The sequence below is a fragment of the Sarcophilus harrisii genome, chromosome 1, assembly GCF_902635505.1.
Source record: "Sarcophilus harrisii chromosome 1, mSarHar1.11, whole genome shotgun sequence".
Taxonomy (NCBI): Eukaryota; Metazoa; Chordata; class Mammalia; order Dasyuromorphia; family Dasyuridae; genus Sarcophilus; species Sarcophilus harrisii.
Genome location: NC_045426.1, coordinates 476,268,808 through 476,293,871, shown reverse-complemented (window position 1 = coordinate 476,293,871; position 25,064 = coordinate 476,268,808). Strand labels below are relative to the sequence as shown.

General features: G+C 32.5%; 1 protein-coding gene across 1 annotated transcript in view; it reads left to right on the top strand.

Annotated features, from left to right (window-relative positions):
* Positions 1-25,064, top strand: part of SPIDR (scaffold protein involved in DNA repair) — a 538,726-nt gene that overhangs the window by 178,069 nt on the left and 335,593 nt on the right. Inside the window, exon 8 of the mRNA XM_031946429.1 lies at positions 4,802-5,018. Coding sequence (XP_031802289.1) covers positions 4,802-5,018 — 217 coding nt within the window. The remainder of the gene's footprint in view (positions 1-4,801; positions 5,019-25,064) is intronic.

Genomic DNA, 25,064 nt, shown 5'->3' with positions numbered 1-25,064 from the left:
GGGTATATGAATGTAATAGAATACTATTGCACTATAGGAAATGATGAGCAGGCAGATTTCAGAAAAATCTGGGAAGATTTAACATGAGCTGATGCAGAGTCGAGTGAATGGAACCAGAACATTGTACGCAGTAACAACACTGTATGATGATCAACTGTGAATAACTAGCTGTTCTCAACAATACATGATCCAAAACAATTCCAAAGAACTTACGATAAAAATACTATCTATATCCAGAGAAGAAACTGCTGGAGTCCGAATGCAGATTGAATCACATTTTCATTTTATTTTTTCATGTTTTTTTTTTTTTCTCTCTTGGTCTTTTTCTTTTTTTTATAACATAAGTACTTTGGAAATGTATCTTATATGATTGCACATATACAACTTATATCAAATTGCTTAGCATCTTAGGGAAGGAGAGGAAGAAAATTTGGACTCAAAAGTTTTTTAAAATGAATTTCAGGGGCAGGTAGGTGGTATAATAAATAGCGCACCAGATCTAGAGTCAGGAGGACCTGAATTAAAATCTAGCCTTACATTGATCCATACTTAACGCCGTACACCAAGATAAGGTCAAAATGGGTTCATGACCTAGGCATAAAGAATGAAATTATTAATAAATTAGAGGAACATAGGATAGTTTACCTCTCAGACCTGTGGAAGGGGAAGGTTTTTATGACCAAAGCAGAACTAGAGATCATTACTGATCACAAAATAGAAAATTTCGATTATACCAAACTGAAAAGTTTTTGTACAAACAAAACTAATGCAGACAAGATTAGAAGGGAAGCAATAAACTGGGAAAATATTTTTACAGTCAAAGGTTCTGATAAAGGCCTCATTTCCAAAATATAGAGAATTAACTCTAATTTATAAAAAATCAAGCCATTCTCCAATTGAAAAATGGTCAAAGGATATGAACAGACAATTCTCAGATGAAGAAATTGAAACTATTTCTAGTCATATGAAAAGATGCTCCAAGTCATTATTAATCAGAGAAATGCAAATTAAGACAACTCTAAGATACCACTACACACCTGTCAGATTGGCTAAGATGACAGGAAAAAATAATGATGATTGTTGGAGGGGATGCGGGAAAACTGGGACATTGATGCATTGTTGGTGGAGTTGTGAACGAATCCAACCATTTTGGAGAGTAGTTTGGAACTATGCTCAAAAAGTTATCAAACTGTGCATACCCTTTGATCCAGCAGTGTTACTACTGGGATTATATCCCAAAGAGATTATAAAGAAGGGAAAGGGACCTGTATGTGCACGAATGTTTGTGGCAGCCCTTTTTGTAGTGGCTAGAAACTGGAAACTGAATGGATGTCCATCAGTTGGAGAATGGCTGAATAAATTGTGGTATATGAATATTATGGAATATTACTGTTCTGTAAGAAATGACCAACAGGATGATTTCAGAAAGGCCTGGAGAGACTTACACGAACTGATGCTGAGTGAAATGAGCAGGACCAGGAGATCATTATATACTTCAACAACAATACTAGATGATGACCAGTTCTGATGGATCAGGCCATCCTCAGCAACGAGATCAACCAAATCATTTCTAATGGAGCAGTAATGAACTGAACTAGCTATACCCAGAAAAAGAACTCTGGGAGATGACTAAAAACCATTACATTGAATTCCCAATCCCTATATTTATGCACACCTGCATTTTTGATTTCCTTCACAAGCTAATTGTACAATAATTCAGAGTCTGATTCTTTTTGTACAGCAAAATAATGTTTTGGTCATGTATACTTATTGTGTATCTAAGTTATATTTTAATATATTTAACATCTACTGGTCATCCTGCCATTTAGGGGAGGGGGTGGGGGGGGGGTAAGAGGTGAAAAATTGGAACAAGAGGTTTGGCAATTGTTAATGCTGTAAAGTTACCCATGTATATATCCTGTAAATTAAAGGCTATTAAATAAAAAAAAAAAAATCTAGCCTTAAACACTTGAGACTTAACTCGCTGTGTCATCCTGATCAAGTTACTTAACTTTATTTGACTTGCAAAAAAAAATTAAAATTTCTCTTCACATGTGATTGGAAAAACTAAAGTACTATTAAGAAAAAATAAATATTTATTAATTGATTGAAAATATAAACATAAGGACATTGTGTATGCTGTGTTCTTATATTAACTACAAGGATAGTAGTATTAAAGAATGAAGAGAGATTTGGGAGTTATTGACTTATAGATAATGGAAGAATTTCAAGAACTGCATGATTTTCCTGAAGAACTTATCTTTCCATAAGATAATTTATTATTATTAATTGATTTAACTCAATATCCAGTTGCCTATTTATGAAGCAATTTGTCTGTTTCCACGTTACTACTCTGTTGACTCCTATGTTTCTTACTCTGAGAATGTGAGCAGAAAGAACAAGTCTTATAGAACAACTTATTTAAAATGATTAATATAAAATATTTTGAATTATTACCAAAGCACACTTAATAAGAAAGTAGGAAGGTTAATAATGAGGATCGTCAAACTTTGTGGATTGAATTGCTGATTTAATGTATCATAGATATATTTGGGTGTCTCCAGACATTATTTGTTCAATGCTAAGGTGGCTAAGAAGCATGATAGGAGAAATAGCTAATATTTACCTTTGAAATATAAGAACTTTATACTATATGTGCATTATCTATGAACATAGTTAAGGACCATTAGGAAAAAAACCAACGGATAGGTGGAAGCAAAGATTAGAAAGAGGAAAGGTGGGGAACTGCTGCAGGGGACAGGGGATGATTGACAGAGGAGTCTAAGAAGTTGGGAGAATATGGGATCAGTATAGATGTAGCATTAGCCTTAGTAAGGAGGAGGCCAATTTATCATCATAGGATTTGTGGTACATCCCCCCCCACTTTGTTCTCATTCCTTCATATATAGCATTTTCCATCACAGATAATCCATAATGTTTCCAAATCTGATTGCTTTTTACCTTTTAATGTTATTTTACTTTGAAGCAACGGACTGGACATTTGAATTGATGAAGAGTGAGAAATTAAGGATAATTCTGAGATTACACATATGAGAGATTAGAAGATCAAGGATTCTTAATTAAGAGGAATAGTTTATAAACTTGTTTAAAAAATATTTGGGGGGCAGCTAGTGCCTCAGTGGATAGAGTACCAGCCTTAGAATTTGGAGGACCTGTATTCAAATGTGGCCTCAGTCACTTGACTCTTGACCCTGAGCAAAAAAGAAAGCAAAAACAAAAACAAAAAATACCCAATAACTATATTTCAGCATAATTGCTTTCATATTTAATCCTATATATTTTATATTATGTATCAAAACCATTATTTGAAAAAAAAAAAAAAGGTCCATAGACTGGACCAGACTCAAAGAGAGCCATTATGAAAATCAATATTAAGAAAATACATAAAATAGTAAGAATCTTTGCCTTAGATAGGAATAAGGGGATTCTTATAAAAGAATGACTTTGGGTCAGAAAGGTAATTAGTTCTATTTTGAACAGGCCACGAATAGAATCTTGACAATCATTCAAAGTTAAGGGGCATGTCTTGGTTGCTGAGTCTACAGAAGAGACCAAGAAGTAACAATTGCCAGGTCAGACAGAAATCAAGAAAGAATATTATCATGAAAACTCAGAGAGAAGTCAGTGTCTAGAGGAAAGTGTTTTTCAATATAAAATGCCCAGAGAGGTCAAGAGGAATGACAGCTGCAAAAAGACCAACAGATTTGGCGATTAAGATATCATTGGTAACTTTGAAAACATCAATTTCAATTGAGTGATGAGGTCAGAAACTATACTGCCAGGGATTGAGGAGTGAATAGAAGTAAAAAAAAGAGACAGCAAATACAAACAGCTTTTTTTCCAGGTTTTTGGTTAAGAAAATGAGAAGCGATATAGAATGACAGCTTAAGGAAATTGTAGAATCTAACTGGTTGGTTATTTTCCCCCAGGATGGAGAGACTTGAACATAGTGAAGGACCATTAGGAAAAAAACCAACGGATAGGTAGAAGTGAAGATTAGAAAGAGGAAAGGTGGGAAACTGCTGCAGGGAACAGGGGCTGATTGACAGAGGAGTCTAAGAAGTTGGGAGAATATGGGATCAGTCTATGGGGATTAGCCTTAGCAAGGAGGAGGCCAATTTATCATCATAGTATGTAAAGAAGGAGAAATTAAAAAAGCTTTCAAGGGCTTTTGAGATGAAGAGAACAGAAGAAAAGAAAGTTCATACAAATAGCCTCAATTTTCTCCTATAAAATCAGAAGTGAGAACCTTAGCTTAGAGAATGGAGAGAGGGAAACGTGGGAGGTTTGAAAAGAAAAAGTTTGGAATAGTTTCTGTGGGAAGTGACATAGAGAATCTTATTTTGGAGGAATAAAATATAAAGCATCTATAAAATATATGTACAAGCCAGCTCATGTGGAAGAGGGAAATTCCATCAAAAAAAAAAATGTTATGCTACTGTACATTGTTTTTCTGGAGAACAGGAAAAAGACACATAGGTTAAATATTTCATAAATCCACGTTATATATAGTTAAATTGCCACATAAGTGATCTGTGATACATACATGCATGTACGTAAATATATATATATATAACATAAATGCACTAAATTTTTTACATTTTAGTGTGTAATGTATAGGCCTTTTTGATGATTAACAACAATATTGCCCATATGTCTTTGTAAAATATCCATAATTTATCTATTGCTATATTTTCTCTCAGGGTGGAAAATGGAAAGGGGAAATTCTATATAAGTGCATCTTTTTGAACTTTTTTTTGTTTCTGTCTTCATTCTGCAGTGAAAAAATCTGGAGTGTTGATTGTAAAGATTATAGAAATGCATGAGGAATGCACAATGCAGATTGCCATCTGTGAGTTGTTAGAGATGTCTCCTACTGACAATTCTAAAGATTCTGTCCTGGACCCTGGGACCCCACTCAAGGTCCTGTTCACGAAGGAAACTGCAAGTCACCTGAAGGGTAGTCCACAGGATATCATCTATATCTATCCTCCCTGGTAAGTACAAAGCGTTGTTTTAGTAACTGCAGCTTGTAACTCTTATGTTGTATAAAAAGGCATTTTTATCTGGAACATTTTTGTCATATTATTATAGAAAAGCCTTCTGCAGAAGGGAGCCAGGTTTTGTCTTATGTTTTATGTAACAGAGATGATGAACTGTCTTTGGCGGCTTGTTAGTGCTTCTGGCAGGCAGATTAGTGCCTAGAAGAAAAAAAATTCAAGATTCCTGCCAGCTAAATGTTGTTTTAAGAACTGACTGCTTTTGTTTTATTTTTGTTTGTTTTTTAAAATTGTTGTTCCAACGAAAGAATTAGTGGCAAAAAATATAATAATCAATTAATACAAATATGTTAATAAATCAGAAAATTTCTTACATAGTTCTGAATTTAGCTTCCTGAAAAGCACAAAATATATGTAACAGTGGGATGTTAACTTTTACAAGTCTTATTGTCTTGTTTTTACTATAGCCATGTTCCTTTTAATAAAAATAATTTCCTCTTAGCACTCTTCCTTTCCCTGCCCTGTTCCATTCCCCACCTTGGAACCCAGCAATATCATTAAATACTTACTAAGAAGAGAGAAAAAGACATTTTAGGAAAACCAAGCAACACAGTGATTACATCTGACAATGTTTCATATTTTAGTTCTCTACTCCACATAAAGAGGAGAAAGATATATTTCTTTAGCATTTTTTTCAAAATTATTCACTATAACCCACCCAGTTTTTATCATGTATTATTATTTTGGTTCTGTCTTTGTATTTTTCTTTACATTTCTTATGTTCATAATTTTTTTCATAATAATATTTCATAAATTTGTATACAAGAATTTGTTTAGCCATTTGCCCAATCAATAAAGGCTGATTTGATTTTCAGTCTTTTGTTTTTTGCTTTCAGATTTGATTTTGCTATAACTGTTCCTATTTTGTTACCTATAGCATCTTTTTTTTTGTTATGACTTACTTGAGATATATATTTGAAAGTGGGATTCGGGGCCCAAAAGATATGACTTAAATCATTTTTTAAAAAAATTCTGAATTGTTTTCCAAAGTTACTGGATTTTCACAATTCCCCAGAACATGTATTAGTGTCTTTGTCTTCCCATACCCTTTTCTTACAACAACTGTCTCCATTTTTTCTCATTTTTACTTATATGAGATGTGTTAGATAAAATCTCAGTTTCTGTAATTTGTATATCTTTTTTTTTTAGAACAGTCTTTTATGGTTGTTAATTATATTCGCTCAAACAGTACATCAGAAAACTTTGTTTTCAAAGCTTTTGATCAGTGGAGAATGGATCTTGAACTTATATACAGAGTCTTATACAAGTGAATATTTTATGTATCAGACTCATTATAAATATTTAATACAAAAGGTTTTTCCTCACTTGATAGTTTCTGGCAACAGGAATTTTTTTTCATACAAAAGCTATTTAATTTTAATGTAATTGACGCTGATTATTTTGTTTTGTACAATCACTTCTATGCCTTGTTTATTTAAAAATCCCCCTCCCCCCAAGTCTGGGATTGACAGTACTACTGGGTTTTATGAAGCTAGTGGTTCTTTTAAGCTTGGGAGTTCAAAACTGCTGTAGGGCTAAAAGCCTATTGGGTGTTTGCACTGTCTGGTTCCAATATGCTAAGCTTTGGGAATGGGAGGCCAATAGGTTTCCTAGGGAAAGAAAACCAGCCCAGGGTAGGAATGGAGCTGGTCAAAGTTTTTGAGCAGATTGATGATAGTTGCTGTACTTTCACCCTGAGAGATCCAAGTACCCTTCCCTTCAATTTCCCTCAAAAAGTTCTCCCACTTATCATATCAATGAAAAGAATCTCTTGTGGTACATAATTTTGTTGTTGTTTGATCTTTTCTATTTAGGTTTTGAATACATTTGGAGCTCATTGTGATATATGGTATAAATGTTGATCTGAACCTAATTTCTGCCAAATTGTCTTAATAGTTTTCATAGCAGCTTTTGTTGAATATGTTTGTCAAACACTGGACTACTGCCGTGTTTGATCTCATCTGAGTTTTGCTTTAGTATAGTACGCTTTACTACTTAACTTTTGAATTTTTTTAACCATTACTAAATGGTTTGGGGGCTTTTGCTTCATATTAGAGTTGGAGATTTGTTAAAACTATGCCTGATTTTTTTTTCACATTTCCTCTTGAATAAGACATTGTTCTTCTAAATGAATTTTGTCTAATTTATAAAGAAATTTCGTCCATTTAATTTAGATAGTATAGTCATTTTTGTTAATAGTCATTAGCATAGTAATTCATTATTGATGTAGTAAAGCCATGCACAATCACTCTCCAAATATTGACTTTGATTTTATTTTTGCAAAAAGTATTTCATACTTATAATGTAAATATCAAATGTCTTTTGGTAGATTAATAGCTGACTTTATGTCATTTTGAATGACTTTTTATTGTTTCCTCCTGGTTTTTCATTAATACTATGTAAACATATCACTCATTTTTGTGAATTTATTTTGTATCTTGCAGTTTTATTGAAGTTATTAATCACCTTAATTTATTTACTGATTCCCTGTGGTATTCTAAGTAAGCAATCTTATCTATAAATAGAAACTTTTTCCCTCCTTTTCAGTATTTATACCTTTAATTTCTCTCTTTCACCTTATTGCTATACCTAACATTTCTAGAGTTATTTAAACTGTGAGAATAATTTCTTAAGAGAAAAAATCGTCTTTATGAAAGTAAAAGACGCCTCCTCTTCTCCACCCTCAATTGTCTCTTAGAGTTACAGAATTTTACAAGCAGAAAGTCCTTTAAAGTTCATAACTCTAATATTCCATCCAATGTATCAGTTCTATGATATCTATGACACATGATCATCCAGTTTTAATTTAAAATGTACTTTATTTTTAGCATCTCTGATTACTAGAAAGTTCATATTTATATTCTATTTGCTCTTGATTCCTTTCCTTGGAGGCACAGCAAATGCATAGACTGTTTTCTACAACACAACTTTTCAGATATTTGAAGATATTGTTATATCTTTCTGGGTATTCTCCTCCTCAGGATAAGCCAATACAAATCCTTAAACCAGTCCTCCAAGTTTTCTCATTATAGCAGTTGAATATCACAGTCAAATGTCAAATAAACAGAGCATTGAACCTTAAAAGTTATTTTATCTTACCACCTTAATATCTTCATCTATAAAATGAAGATAATAAAAACAGCTTCCTCCAAGGATTGTTATGAGGATCAAATGAGATACTTGTAAAGCATTTTGGAAAGGCATTATTTAAATGTATGCTGCTATTATTTTTATAATAATTTTTAGACTCTGTACTACCTTTGTTGCTCTTTCCTACTTGCATTTTTTTAAAAAGGAAGAAATAAATTGAACTTGAAATTAACTGGATTCATTAAAATACAGTCAGTGATGATAATATAGAAATTTAAAATTTAAAAAAAACTAAAAATGAGTAGTCTTTGTTCCTGTCTGTTCTATTTTCCAGGCTATTTTTTGTGTAGATGAAGATAAAATTCAGTCATGGAAAGCATATTTCATTTTATCTGAATTTAACAGTATTGTGGGAATGAGAATTCTAACTATTACCTGAAAGCTCAATTAAACATATTACTTCAAATTAAAATGAGGCAGCCAATGACTGAAAAGCATACCTGACAGCTGACATTCAGATATTCTTACCATAGCCGAAACTTTAGAATGGATTCTTAACAAGTGTCAAGTTAGATACCTCCATTCAGAACTTTTTCCCCTTCCACATAAGGTATTAATGCTTCTTAAGGGGTTGCCTCTCTTCTTTTTGCTTTTTAAAACAGATAATATTAAATTATCAGGCACATAGGAAGTGCTTAATAAATGCTTTTTGATTGACTGTTAACCTTAATTCTTCAGGTTCCTGTAGGAATTATGATTCCATTTAAATGCTTTAAAATAATTTGTAAAAGCTTGTTTAAAATAATTGCTTAGGCATAAAGAGAACTTAGGAAAGGAGGACAGTTTTATTACATTGATAATATTTAGAAATAATTTTTAAAATATTCAGCAAAAACTTTATAGCATCCTTTTTTTTTTAACGTTTCCTTAAATAAATTTCTTAATTTAACATAAACAAAACTCTTAAGCAAAAATGTCTGTTGTTAGAAATCCTGGCACTCTTTTTTTTTTCTACATTCTCACCTAGAACATTAAAAACCATAGGGCTGTGTCAACTTGCTGATTTGGTTCATCTCTTCGTTGAAGAGAACCACATCCATCAGAATTGATCATCATATATTATTGTTGTTGAAGTGTATAATGATCTCCTGGTCCTGATCATTTCACTCAGCATCAGTTCATGTAAGTCTCTTCAGGCCTTTCTGAAATCATCTTGGCTGGTCGTTTCTTACAGAACAATAATATTCCATAACATTCATATACCACAATTTATTCAGCCATTCTCCAATTGATGGGTATCCATTCAGTTTCCAGTTTCTAGCCACTATAAACAGGGATACCACAAACATTTTTGCACATTCAGGTCCCTTTCCCTTCTTTAAGATCTCTTTGGGATATAAGCCTAGTAGTAACACTGCTGGATCAAAGGGGATGCACAGTTTGATAACTTTTTGAGCATAGTTCCAAATCGCTCTCCAGAATGGCTGGATGTATACACATTTCCACCAACAATGTATCAGTGTCCCAGTTTTCCCACATTCTCTCCAACATTCAGCATTATCTTTTTCTGTCATCCTAACCAATCTGAAAGGTGGTATCTCAGAGTTGTCTTAATTTGCATTTCTCTGATTAATAATGACTTGGAGCATCTTTTCATATGGGCATATGAAATAGTTTCAGTTTCTTCATCTGAAAATTGTCTGTTCATATCCTTTGACCATTTATCAATTGGAGAATGGCTTGACAGAAATCAAATTTAAAATAAAGGATAAAGTCCAAAAAAATGAGCAAAAACAACAAAAAAGAATTTAATCATAGGAAGTTATTATGGTGACAGGGAAGATCAAGACACAGAAGAAGACAACAATGTCAAAAAATATATGTACAAAACTCCAAAGATAAACAGGAAGCCCAAAAAAGAACTCATGGAAGAATTCGAAAAAGAGCCTAAAAATCATGTGAGGTAGAAAAAAAAATTGGAGAAAAAAAATGAGAGGGATTAAACAAAATTATGAAAAAACAGTCAGCAACTTGAAAAAAAAAATAGCTGCTTAAAAAGTAAAATTGGCCAAATGAAAAAGGAAATACAAAAATCCACTGAAGAAAGGTAATCCTCAAAAAGTACAATTAGCCAAATAGAAAGAAAATAACAAAAACTAATTTAGGAAAACAACTCCCACAAAGTTAGAATTGGGCAAGTGGAAGCTAATGGCTATGAGACATCAAGAATCAATTAAACAAATTAAAAAGAATAAAAAAAAATAGAGGAACATTTAAAATACCTCATGGGAAAGACAACTGATGTGGAAAATAGATCCAGAAGAGACAATATCAGAAATATTAGACTATCTAAAAGCCAGAATCAAAAGAAGGACTTGGACAGCATCTTTCAGGAAATTATTGAGGAAAACTATCTTGGATTTTACCCAAAGAGCAAAATAGGCATTTAAATAATCCACCAATCACCTCTGGAAAGAGATCCCAAAACAAAAACTTCAAGGAATATTATAGCCAAATTGCAGAACTACTAAGCCAATTTAAAAATATTGCAAGTAGTCAGAAACAATTCAAATATGAGGGAGCCACAATCAGGATTACATAGGACTTGGAAGCTGCAACATTAAAAGATCAGAGGTCATGGAACATGATATTCTGGAAGGCAAAGAAGCTAGAATTATAACCAGGAATCACTTACCTAGCAAAATTAAGGGTAATACATCAAGAGAAAAGAGGTCATTCAATGAAATAGAAGGATTCTGAGCTTTGATAAGACAAGAATCAAACCAAAAATTTGATCTCCAATATTACAACCCAAGAAAAGCATAAACAGATAAAAAGAGAAAAGAAAACGTAAGGGATTCAACAGAGTTGAACTGCTTTTATCCCTGCATGGGAAGATGATACATATAATTCTTAAAAACTGGATTACTAATAATATAGTTAGAAGGAATTTGCGTAGATATAGGATATAGGTATAAGGTGAATTTGAGGGAATGACATAAAAAAATAAGAAAGGAATACTCTGGGTCAAAAGTAAGGGAGAGATAAAATGGGGTAAATTATTTCACATGAAGAGGTGAAAAAGACCTATTACAGCAAAGAGGAAAATGGGAGTGGGTTTTGGGCATTGCTTAAACTTTACCCTTATCAGTATTGACTCAAAGAAGAAATAATATACACAATCAGGTGAATATAAAAATATATTTTACCTGATAGGGAAATAGGAAAGGCAGAGATTCAGTAAAGATGGAGTGATGGGAACTTATTGTAAGGATTGTAAAGTTCCAAATTGTTTTCCAGAATGGTTGGATCAATTCAGAATTCCACCAACCATGCAGTAGTGTCCATTTTCCCACATTCTCTCCAACATTTATCACTTTCCTTTTTTTTTGACCAATCTATTTGACAAATGAGACTTCTTTAGAGTATATTGAGAACTCAGTCAAACCTATTCCCCAATTGATAAATTGTCAAAGGGTATAGGCAATTTCAAATGAAGAAATCAAAGGTATCTTAGGAAATGAAACAATGATGAATTCAACAATATGAAGAAATACTCTAAATCACTTTTGATCAGAGAACTGCAAATTAAAACAACTCTGAGATACCACCTGATAACCTGTCAGATTGGCCAATATGACAACCAATTCTGGAAAACAATTTGTTTTCCAATAACAATCTTATATATATTTTGGATCCGGCAGTACCACTACTAGGTGGTTTGTATCTCAGAGATCATAAAAAAAGAGAAAAGGACCTACATGTACAGAAATATTAACAGCAAACCTCTTCATGGTGGCAAAATATTGGAAACTGAAGGGATACCCATCATTTGGGAAATAACTGAACAAGATGTGGTATATGAATGTAATGAAATATTATTGTGCAATAAGATGAACAGACATATTTCAGAAAAACCTGGACAGACTTATATGAGTTGATACAAAGTGAAATGAGCAGAACTGAGCATGGGGGCAGGGAGGAGATATTATACACAGTATCAGCAATACTGTGTAATAATCAACTAAGATGGACTCAACTCTTCTCAGCAACACAGTAATCCAAGACAAGTACAAAGTACACATGAACGAAAATGCCATCCATAACCAGGGGGAGGGAGGGAAAAAAATTTGGAACTCAAAATCTTGTAAAAATAAATACTGAAAATTGTTTTGGCATGTAATTGGGAAAATGCCCTTAAAAAATAAAGCATATACTCACCTTAAAAAAAATAAAATTCAACATTCATAGTCACCATCAAGGGTATAAATGAATTTCTTTTCATCATTACCTGTTGAAAGTTTTTTTTTTTTTTCTGAAAGACCCAGGACAGAGACTATCTCCTGTATGAAAACTTTTTTTAAAAAAAGTATCTGTAGTTGAAAGTATTTATTTTATCCTCAAATCTTTGCTTTTATTCTTTGCATTTATTCTTTGTCCTTATGTTTTACCTTGTATCATCTTTATCTTTATGTTTCCCCATTACTTTATATTCTTCTCAAAGGTAGGAACTGTCATTTTTCACTTCTTCCTTCTTTTTTCTTTTGTATTCTCTTAAGAAGTTAAGTACTTAGCCCTTGATATACAGTTAATATGTTAATTAAATTAAATTTTTTTTATTAATTGCATTATAGATCTAGACCTGAAAGGCACCTTAGAGACCATCTAGTTCAGTACCTTTATTTTATTAGCAAAGAAACTAAAGACCAGGGAGTTTGTTAAATGACTTATCAAGTCATTCAGGTAACAAACATCAGTGATTGAATTTGAAACCAAGTCTTCTGTCTCGAGTCATTGTTTTTTCTATTACTTTATGCTTCTTATAAATATAGCTAAGAGAAGGAAAGACAAGAAAGGACTTTATAGAGATGCCAGTCAGATTGGGTGATATCAGATCTAGCATATCCCCTCTTCATTTTCCAGCTCTTTTGTTTCCTAAATTATCTCAATGTTTTGGAACTGGGATATGTCTGCTCTTTAATTCAGAACTCTTTGTTTTTAGCCAAATGTTGAATGAAATTAGTCTGGATGTCACTTAAAAATAGCTCTCTCTCTTTCTTAAAAATTGAGGATTGGACTTTTAAAAATTATATTAAAATGGGAATTTGGCATAGAACACAAAGTATTTCCTCCCCTTGGGCCATCTCCTCTTTCCCCACCAGAGAAGTTTTGTGTTCATCTAAATTGTTCTTTTAAAAAAAGCGGACAGTTTACACAACCAGTGGCTTTAAAAATACCCCCTTTTATACTTAAATACCAGAAATAATAACAATAAAACTTTATATAATGAATTGTCGCTTTTTCTCATGAGAACTTCAAAGTTATTTGTGGACCTTATTTAATCTTTACTGAATCTCTATAAAATAAAATGTTGCTTCCTTTTAGCTAGTGGAGAAGTTGAGGCATTTAGATTTTGAAAGTGACAAGGGTAATATTACTTGCATTACACAGAATACATGGTTGTATAGAATAGTCAGCACCTTTGGAAAGGGAGAAAGTTCTGTGGTAGTTTTACACTTAAATCGAAGCAAAAGGAATATTTTGACAGTTTGTCCCTGGGACAGGAAGCGGAAAGTTTCTTTAAAAATAAGAGGAAAGGAACTTCACAAAGCTTAAGGATTATTTATCCCATATTAGGCTATGAGCAAGAAGAGGAGACCTAATTGGTTTTATAATATTATATGTATGAAAGGCTGAATTATTTCAACAGATCCTCTTTAGGAACTAGTTTAAGTAGGATTGACAACCATAAGGGTCAACCTTTACTTTTCAACTCCTTCAACAATAATAGCAGTAGAAATAGTAGCAGTAGTAGTAATAGTAAAAATAGAAGTACTGGTAGTAACTAGCTTTTTTATGCTGCTTTAAGACTTGCAAAGCAATTTGCAAATATTCATTTGATCCTCACAACAACCCTGGTAGGTATATCCTATTGTTGCCTCCTTTTACAGATGATGAAATTGAGGCAGTCAGGGTTAAGTGACTTGCCCAGAGTCACACAATTAGTAAGGGTCTAAGGCCAAATTTGAAATAAGATCATCCTGATTCTAAGACCAATACTTTATCCACTCATCCAACTTGAAATTCTGATGTACTCATTTGTATTTTACTTCTTTAAAGTACTAATTAGTGCTTTTATCCATGTGAGTGACTACAATAGATCACAGCACATCCTTCTCCCCCCCCTTTTTTAATAGAGTTTATGACCCCAAATCACCACTGTTACTTATCATCCAATTTATAGACAAAGATTTTCTTGTACCTTGTCATATAGTGGCCATTTTTTCTCTTAATAAGCTTTGCTGATCTAAACATTTGTTAACCAAATGCATGAATAGCTAGGTGGAATAGTGCTGGTGCTGAAGTCTCATCTTTCTGAATTCAAATCTGGCCTCAGACCCTAGCTTTCACTTAATCTTCTTGCCTCAGTTTTCTCATCTGTAAAATAAGGTAGAGAAAAAATGGCAAATCTCTCCAGTATTTTTGCCAAGAAAACCCTAAATAGGATCATTCATGATTGAAAAATTGAACAGTAAAAATAACCAGATGTATGAAACAAGTTTTCCTACCTTGGTAGTACTGTGACATTTAAAAAGTTCAAGAGACATAGTTTCTGGGTAATTAATCATTTTGCTAATAATGTTAGCTTATTATTGCTGATTTTAAAAAAAAAGGGTCAGTGACAGTCTAAAATGGTAAAGATTCCTCATGGAATAACCTCAATACTTTATATGCCCTCCCTCAAAAGGATGAGTGCTCCTGCAGTTGGCAATCAGTTCTGATTGGTTAACAAGTAATGAAAGAGAATAAGTATTATAATAAGAGATGGATCTATTCTAATGAAAGGCTGGGAGACATAACTTTGATGATATCATTTACTTCCAAATTACCCCCAGCCTTGGGCAGTTCAGTCAAAGAATTTACCTCCATCCGTGCTCTTAGAAGTGATGATCATGATGCCCTCAGAAAAACCTGGAAAGACTTCTATGAGCTGATACAAAGTAACAAGCAAACTTGTAAGATGATCAGCTGTGAATAACTGAATATTCACATAATAAAATAACTATTTTCAGCAATACAATGATCCAAGACAATTCAGAAGGACTTGTGATAAAAAGTGCTATCCACAATCAGAAAACAAACTCATGGTGCCTATTTACAGATTGAATCATACTTCTTTTAACTTAATTTTTCTTGATGGTTTTTGTTTGTTTATGTTTTCTTTCACAACATGACTATTACAGACATGACTACATATGTATAACCTATATCAAATTGCTTGCCTTCTCAATGAAGGATAGTAGGGAGAAAGGGAGAGAATCTGGAATTCAAAGTTTTAAAAACAAATGTTAAAATTTGTTTTTACATGTAACTGGGGGACAATGGAATACTAAATAAATGATTTTTTTTAAATGCTCTTCTGTGAATTTCTGTGGAAAAAATAGAAAGTTAATTCAATCTCATCAGCAGTATCCTTCAGAGAATAAAAAACCTACAGCCTTCTGAAAAAATCCTGGTCCTAATTCAATAATTGATTATAAATATGAGAGAGAAATAATCTTTTCTCTTGGGGTCTGATGAACCTGAGTACCTACTGAGGTCCTAGATGCTTTGTACTATGATTGGAATAGAACTTTATTGGAAGTCCCCATTCTTCTAAGAAAATCAATTGGGTTATGATGGTTTTTTATCAGAACATTCACAAAAAGAAGACATCCTTATTATTTGCTACAGTGATAATAAATCTCTGTGGGTTGTAGAGAAAAGTTAAAATTGACAGTAATTGCCCTTAAAGATTTCAGTTCAACCTTGTTCCCTATGGACAAAGCCGCCAAAAGTTTGGCTTCTTTTCATTTAAAAAAAAAATTATTTAAAGCATGAACCAGTTATAAAAAGTATGTGAAAACAGAGGTGTTATTTAAATTATGAACTTTCTGTTTTTTAAGATATAATTTAAGGAATTATACCACAGCAAAAACAAAGAAAATCAAATATAAAATGCTATGTTAAAATAAAGTTGAGGTTTAAGTTAAATCAACAAATCAAATAAAGACATTGCAAAAAATGAGTTCTTCAATCCTTAAATTACCCTGAACTGTGTCTGAGACCCTGATAGGATATAAATTTTTAAAGTAATATTCCAAACTCCATTTTGAGTACCATTTGGGAGCAATATTGTGATAAAATGAGATAATCTATTTTTGTAAACTTTTACCAGTAAGTCAAAGTTCTTGAGAGAGGCAACATTGAATATCAGTTAAAAGTGCTGGATTTGGAACCAGGTAGACATAAGTTCAAATTCCCCCTCAACACTAACTTTGCAAATTTCTGAAGATTTCTGAGTTGTAGTTTATTGTAAATTAAGGGGCTTGGATTAAATGATGTCTTCATTTTCCTCAAGCTTTAAAACTATGTTTTAATAATGGATCCAGGAATACTATGCTTGTTTTCCTTTCTGACACTGATTCTGACTCTCAGAACCTGACAACCATATCTCAATTTCCTTCTTACCCTGGAACTTCCCTTTATGCCTGGGATTTTCTTACCCTATGGTATCTCTCTTCCTCAACATCCCTTTTCTCTTTTTGGTAAGTTCTTCCTGTGTCTCCATTTTAGGGACAGGACAGGCTGGCCATGCTTAAATTCCCTTCTGGATCTTTACCTCACACATTTTGGCACTTTGCTTTCTTTTGGTTTCTTCCGGGGCTTCCGCCCCTTTTTCATTCCTTTTGGTGTATTGTCTTGTTCACTTAAAAGTAAACTCCTTGTAGGAAAGCAGTGTTTTTGTTTGTTTGTTTGTTTTTTCTTACATTTATGTCCTCAGCACTTAGCACCCTGCTTGAAACTTAGTAAGATTTAAGAAATGTTTATTGCCTTGCATTTTTGCCATCCTTTGAGTGAGAACATACTTATGAGTTAAACTTGGTCCTTTGACTCAGTATCTAATCTCTTAGTAGCAGACTGCCTTCACATTAAAATTAAACTTACCCTTCTCCTCAAACCCCATATATTACCAATTTTTAAACTTATTTATGAATTTATAGCATTTTTCTCTGATATAGTTACAAGCATATGTTTAATATAGCTACTTGCAATATGTTCTATTGTAATCTTAATAAAGATAAATATTAGGTCTTACTTATAATTTTATTTTTCCTAAGGCCTCCATAGAGATGTGTTTTTTGTTGAATTAAATAATTAAATCAAGGTCTATCTCTTAATGTGTACACACTTATTTCAGATGGTATAGCTCTAGTGATTTAAAACCTAGGAAAATGGAAAACAGACATACATGAAATGATAGAAAGTGAAGTGAGCAGAACCAGAAGAACATTGTGCGCAGTAGCAGCAATATTGTACAATGATCAGCTGTAAGTGACTTTGCTATTCTTAGCAATGCCATGATCCAAGACAATTCCAAAGGACTCATGATGAAAAATACTTTGGACAATTAGAGAATTGATACAATCTGAATGCAGATTGAAATATACTTTTTTTGCTTCTTATTTTTTTGGTCTGTTTTCTTTCATAAACCTATTAATATGGAAATATATTTTGTGTGACTGCACATCTATAACTGATATCAAATTACTTGCTTTTTCAATGAAGGGGGAAAAAAGACATGGGAGAGAATTTGGAACTCAAAATTTAAAAAAAATTTGTTTAAAATTTTTATATGTAATTGGGGAAAAAGAGGAAGTTTTTTTTTTTAAAGGAAACCTAGCAAGAGAAGGTAGTTTAACACTTCATAGAAAATAACCTCTGAACCATAGAAAATTAACTTCTGATATCTGCTCACAGTCATGCCTCCACTTAGGTGATGTTAATGAGAATTTATAGAGGGAAAATAGCTTATTAGGAACATGATGCTTTATTGATGAAAATAAGAGGTTGGATTGTACATGCCAAGATTTTTTAAAAAAATTTTTATGAGTACAAACATTTACTTAACCTAAGGAGAATAAACAAAAAAATGCAGAACCTTTTGCTTAAAAAAAAAAAAATAGTGTTACAGATACAAGGTTAAAAATTGTTCTTTACAATAGTAAATGTCCATTCTAAGGGCAGAAAAATCCACCTTTTTTTTTTTGTTTCAATCATTTTGTTTTGCTTTAATAATAATAAATTATTAAATTATTTTAAAAATCATTTTTCTTAGACACACCTTTAGTAAGATTAACACAAAATTTTGTTTCAGCAAAGAGTCATATTAACTATTGTACATATTTTCTTCATCTAAATATCTATATTTTTATACATTATATATCTCTTTGTGTAAGGAGAAAAAGAAAATAATGCCTATGATCATTGAAAATAAATTAATTATTCACAAGCTTCTTGGTTAATATATGATCATTAAAATGTCATATGTCTCCAACTTATAAATTACAATGAAAGGAAATGCTTTTAATGAAAGAAAAAGATTGCTGAGATTATATCTTTCTCTAAATCCTGAAATTTCAGAAATATTTTAGACGTTTTGGATGCCTTTGTCTAATATGGATTCATGGAGTTATTTATAATTATGGTACAATCCATTTTGCCTGAATAAGAGAGATGAAAATTCCAGACATTGAATATGTGCTTTGAATGAAGGAAAATTGCTGTTTTGTTAAAAATGATAGACTGTTTCCCTTCCCATCTTTTTTGTTTTCATTGAGACTAACGAGACCATTTTAAATGTGCCTAGAGTGTCCTCACTCTAGCCTCTAGAAGAGGCTTTTTTTCCTTACTGTACATTCCTGCTGTTCTATAAAACCATAGGTTTTAAGTGATATGACTAAGCCTAAGATTATTTAGAGGTGATGGAGGGAAAAGAGACAGAAAATGAAACCAATCTTCTAATGTTTTTATGATGACATTTTCTTCAGCATTAATAGTGAAACTACCATATTTAAAGTTAACCACCTTACTTTTCAATGTACCATGTGAAAAAGTAGCAAAGACAATTAAAAATAAGATAAAGTCAGACAGAGTGACTGGACCTGATCAGATATTCAAAGATGAAATTCACATTGGATATGATCGATTTTGAAATTACTAAGGCATCATCATTAAGGATAACTTAGAGAGGGAAACATTTCCAAAAAAAATATAAAAGATGAATCCATCTGCTTCCAGAAAAAGAACTGACAAATAGAAATATGTATAGAATGATTTTTGCATATATATACACATATTTGTATTTAATGGTAACTCTCTCTTTGGTTGGGGAGGAAGAAAAAATAGTTTCATGATAACTTTATTATATATTTAAAAGGAATTGCAGATTGTATATAGATTTGCAGTTTCATGTGCAATCATTTTTTGTTTATTCTACTATAGTTATGAAAATGCTTATATTATTTAGCAAATTAAAAATTAAATTTAAATTTAAAAAGATGATGGGCAGTATTTTTATCAATCCATTTTTCCTCTCTACCCAACTCCCTCCCCACCCAACCCAAAAAAGGCTAAGAAAACTTTGTCAGTTACTGGCTCATACACTTACTTTGTCATTTCTGTAAGATCTCTATAAATATAATCTAGCACATATTATTCACTCACAAGTGTGTGTGTGTGTGTGTGTGTGTGTGTGTGTGTATGCATTTTTCCCCATGGAAAATATTTACTAGTACTACCTCTGTAATTTTCTTTAAATTGCTTGGATTCAGTCAGAGTGTAGTAGAATACTTGAGAAATTAAGTTGTCATCTGACTATAAAGATTTCCTATAAATAGCATAATCTTCCAGTTGCTTTTGTTTGTAGGTGACCTAAAGCTAATAATGATAATAATTACAACAATGACAATAAAAACTTCCATTTATGTGGCACTTTGAGGTTTGCAAAGTTCTTTACTTTTATCTGTTATCTGATTTAAGCTCCACAACATCTCTGTGCTTATTGGACAGTCCAAACTAGATTTACTAGATTTACTCAAACTTAATACCTCCAAAATAGAAGTACTATTTTTTATCTTGATTCATTAACTACCTCATGTTTATTTTATATTTATTCTCTATATACTTTCATGCACATATCTTTCTCAAAAAAAGGTTTTGTATATATACATGTCTGTGTGTCATATAATCATACATATATACATAAATGCATACTTCTGCGTGTATGTGTGTATACACAAACACTTGAGAACAGAAATTCTTTCTTTGTTAGTTTTTGTTTCCCAGTGTCTGGCACAGAATAGTTACTTTAAAAATATTGATATATTAATTATAGAAGGTACCACAAAAGATGGAGCCAAGTATCTAAAGTGTCATTTAATGAACCACTGAGTATCAACATCAAGAGATAGGGGCAGCTAATTGATGCAGTGGTTAGAGCACCAGCCCTGAAGTTAGGAGACCTGAGTTCAAATGTGGTCTCACAACTCTAAGATACCACTACACACCTGTCAGATTGGCTAAGATGACAGGAAAAAATAATGATGATTGTTGGAGGGGATGCAGGAAAACTGGGACATTGATGCATTGTTGGTGGAGTTGTGAACGAATCCAACCATTTTGGAGAGTAGCTTGGAACTATGCTCAAAAAGTTATCAAACTGTGCATACCCTTTGATCCAGCAGTGTTACTACTGGGATTATATCCCAAAGAGATTATAAAGAAGGGAAAGGGACCTGTATGTGCACGAATGTTTGTGGCAGCCCTTTTGTAGTGGCTAGAAACTGGAAACTGAATGGATGTCCATCAGTTGGAGAATGGTTGAATAAATTGTGGTATATGAAAATTATGGAATATTACTGTTCTGTAAGAAATGACCAACAGGATAATTTCAGAAAGGCCTGGAGAGACTTACATGAACTGATGCTGAGTGAAATGAGCAGGACCAGGAGATCATTATATACTTCAACAACAATACTATATGATGACCAGTTCTGATGGATCAGGCCATCCTCAGCAACAAGATCAACCAAATCATTTCTAATGGAGCAGTAATGAACTGAACTAGCTATGCCCAGAAAAAGAACTCTGGGAGATGACTAAAACCATTACATTGAATTCCCAATCCCTATATTTATGCACACCTGCATTTTTTATTTCCTTCACAAGCTAATTGTACAATATTTCAGAGTCTGATTCTTTTTCTACAGCAAAATAACGTTTTGGTCAGGTATACTTATTGTGTATCTAATTTATATTTTAATATATTTAACATCTACTGGTCATCCTGCCATCTAGGGAGGGTGGGGTGGGGTAAGAGGTGAAAAATTGGAACAAGAGGTTTGGCAATTGTTAATGCTGTAAAATTACCCATGTATATATCATGTAAATAAAAGGCTATTAAATAAAAAAAAAAAACCAAAAAAAAAAATGTGGTCTCAGATATTTAACACTTCCTAGTTGTGTGACCCTGGGCAAGTCACTTAACCCCAATTGCTTCAGGAGGAAAAAAAAAAGAAGAGATATACAACAAGAAGATAATTGCAGACCCATGATATCTTCCAACATTATTAATGTTCTTTGTAGAATCCACACAAAAGAAAGGTTCCTTGTTGATGGTGAGATTCTCCAAATACCCTAATTTATGGATGATATTATACTAATTGCTTCAAGCCTTGAATCTCTCAGTATCAGCCATCACCCTGAAAAAAAAAAGTGAATAAAAACTAAATTGTCCAGATTATGCTTTGGGGATGGAATTTAAGCTAGTCCTATGTAATATGTATATATGAACATATATATTCACATATCTATGTGGAGTTCTTCTTTTTTAAAATATACGATGGTTCTCTGTGAGCAGGTTTCTTGGGGAGGTTTTCTGGAGGGCAGCCTTAGTTTCAGTTCAAAGTAATAATCACTTCAAATGCAGCCAGCTGATAAAATCCAAACGTTTATTTTCTCCTTCTAAGTCTTATCTCTTTCCTTGGGCCTGGTAGCTTTCTTAGAGGCCTCTCTCCCTCCTTGGTTCCAAGAGCTCTTACAGCTTGTCTTTTAGCTCTTCCAGCTTCTGCCTCTAGGTCAACTCTGACTCCTGGCAATCTTCCGAACTGACTGACTGACTGACTGACTGAAGCTCTTTTTATGCTCTTTTAGAGGTGTAAACTCAAAGGTTGATCCTCCTCTGAGAGTGGGATTATGAGAGGTGTGAATTCACAAAGTTACAAAGTTAACTTTGTGTATCTCCCATACTTGTGAACTCCAATGTGTGAGCCAATGTGTGAATTCTCAAAGGTGTAAACTCAAGCATTGTTTCTACCAATTGCAGTGAGTTATCACTAGGATTCTAACATATCTATATATACATGCAAAAAATATAGACACACACATATATGTCTCAGTTTGTCTATGTCTGTGTGTATTTCTGAATTAATTAGAAGGAATAAACCAGGATGGATTATTTTCAGGAAACTAAAGTGTTTTCAGTGATTATGGACTACTTGCTACTACTACAGAAGCTAATACCCTAGTATTCTCCTCTTGAAAGTATATGAAGCATATACAAGAATCTATGAAGAATCCAAATTAATTGTTATCAGAAGGGCAAATGCAAGATAGATAGTAGGCATGGCAGTTTCATCATTTTATTAATGTTGACTTGTACATGGTATTGTGAGAAAGTATGACATTAAATACATCATTGAGGACATATATGACCCAAGAGATCAGCTGATCATGCAGCAAGCATAAAAGACAACAGATAGATAGTTTGGGTGCTACCTTGGTACCACTGGAGTATGAAGGGAGTCAGACAGGAGTTAGATGTGGATCTCTAGCATATTTGGATTTTTCTTCTGTACGGGATTTATAGAATGAAATGGTTAAAAAAGGCACAAGATTTTAAAAAAGGGAATGGATTTATGATCAATATCAATAGAAGGGAATACCCCCAATAATGAAATAATGAATCCATCAAAATAATTAGTAACAATAACTGCCATTTTCAAAATACCTTAAAATTTCCTTTCCCAACATTCATCTTCATTTCATATATACTTTATACTTTTATGTTCATTTTGTTTCACCTGCTCAAATGTAAATTCCTTGAGGACAAGGAATGTTAAATTTTTAAAAAATCTGTCCTCAGGATCTAACAGAGTCCCTGATTCATACTAACCATTTAATGAAAACTTATCGATTCATTGAAAGTTTGCAAAACAATTTATTACATTTTTACATTATTATATTAGACTTTTACCATAACTTCATGAGTATCAGAATTGAGTTATTACCAGGTCTTGTAAGAAATCTGTTTGCATATTTTGTTTTTTTTAAAAACCAGGCTCAGGTTGACCACATCCTGGCTAAGGCAAAAATAACCCAATCAACAGATTTAAAATGTAAAGGGCACACAGTTCATTTATCTCCAGCTCTGGGAATATTTTCTAGCCATATATGCTTGGCTCTTATGCTGTAACTTTACAATTCTTGGTTTGATTTTTATTGTGTTACTCCATTTGGTTTTATATATACCTTTCAATAAAACGGAAAGAGCCTTGATTTAGTAATCACAGGATTTTGGATCAAATCCCATCTCTGCTTGGCCTTGGGCAAGTAATTTAATCTTTTTCAGCCTCCATATTACCTCTTTTGTAAAATTAGGGGATAGAACTAAAAACCTCTTACATCCTTCCAACTTTTAAATTTATTATTTTGTGAACATATATACCTACATAAACATAACCATTAAATGAGTATAATCAATCGTTCTGTTCTACTTATGTTTTGAGAAAGACAATTAAATCTAAATACATAATACCAGAGCCCTGTATTTTCACATAATGATTAGATTTTTAAAGTCATATAAAAATCTCTAATGAAGTCTATGTTCTAAAAATTCTGAGAATTCTGAAATTCCTTCATGAGGGTAGCAAGTGGAATTGAAATGCCAAGAACCAATGTGTGAGGACTAGTGGGATTTAATTAAAATGCTTTCCTCTGATGCAGAATGAAAGTGATCACAAGTATACTGCACAGGATTTAAATGTACAACTATATGTGTAAAGTAGCCTTAAACACTACAAAATAATTAACATTATTATGTTAATGCAAGTTTCCTAATTTTTGAAAGAAGAAGAAAAATTTATAAAACTTGGGCATCTCAAGGTAATTTTAGAACACATATGAGGAAGAGAGGATGGATATTTAAGTTAAAAATGTTCGAAAATTGGAAACCAGTGATCTGAAACTTATTGTTTTTGATGTTAGCTCTGTGGGAATTGCTATTAGGGAGTAAGCCATTTTTTAAATACAGTTTTGAAAAATCAGTTAAGGAACTTTATTGTTTAAACAATTAACTTTTGGTTAAATATTAAATGTTATTAAGTGAATGGAATATTTCAAGAGCAATGGAGTCTTCTAATTGGCTCATTTGTAGTCCTTATCACAAAGATAAAGCTTGTAAATTCTTATTTTAAAACATATACTTTTTTTTTGTTAAAGAGAAAATAAAGAGATCTGTCTACTCACTGTCTTCCTGGTCCAGAATTGAACTTAGTATTAGAGTGTCCTATTGTGGGAAATTTAGTTAGTTACCTATGACTTTTTGTTTTTAAGAACTAATAAGAGGTTATAAGAAGAAATTTAGTATGAAATTTCTTAACTCTTTTCCTTTTCTCCTTCAAATTCCTTTCTTTAAATTTTTTTTCTCTTGCCACTTCACTTTCTTTTCCATGTATACATACTTAATAACGTTATTTTTAAAAATACATTTAAATGATTCCATTATTGATTATTACAAATTATCTGAATATAAAAAGAGCTTACATTAAGCTTAATCTGTCTCTTGGTAACTTCTAACTGTTTCTGTGTAGGAACAAAGATATCTAATCCTTCTACCTGATAGCCCTTTAAATACAGAAGATGCCTATCTTTTCTCTCTCTCTCTCTCTACCCTCACACAGCACCTCCATTCTCTTCTCCAGAGTAAAAAAAGCTCCAGTTCCTTCATCTGGT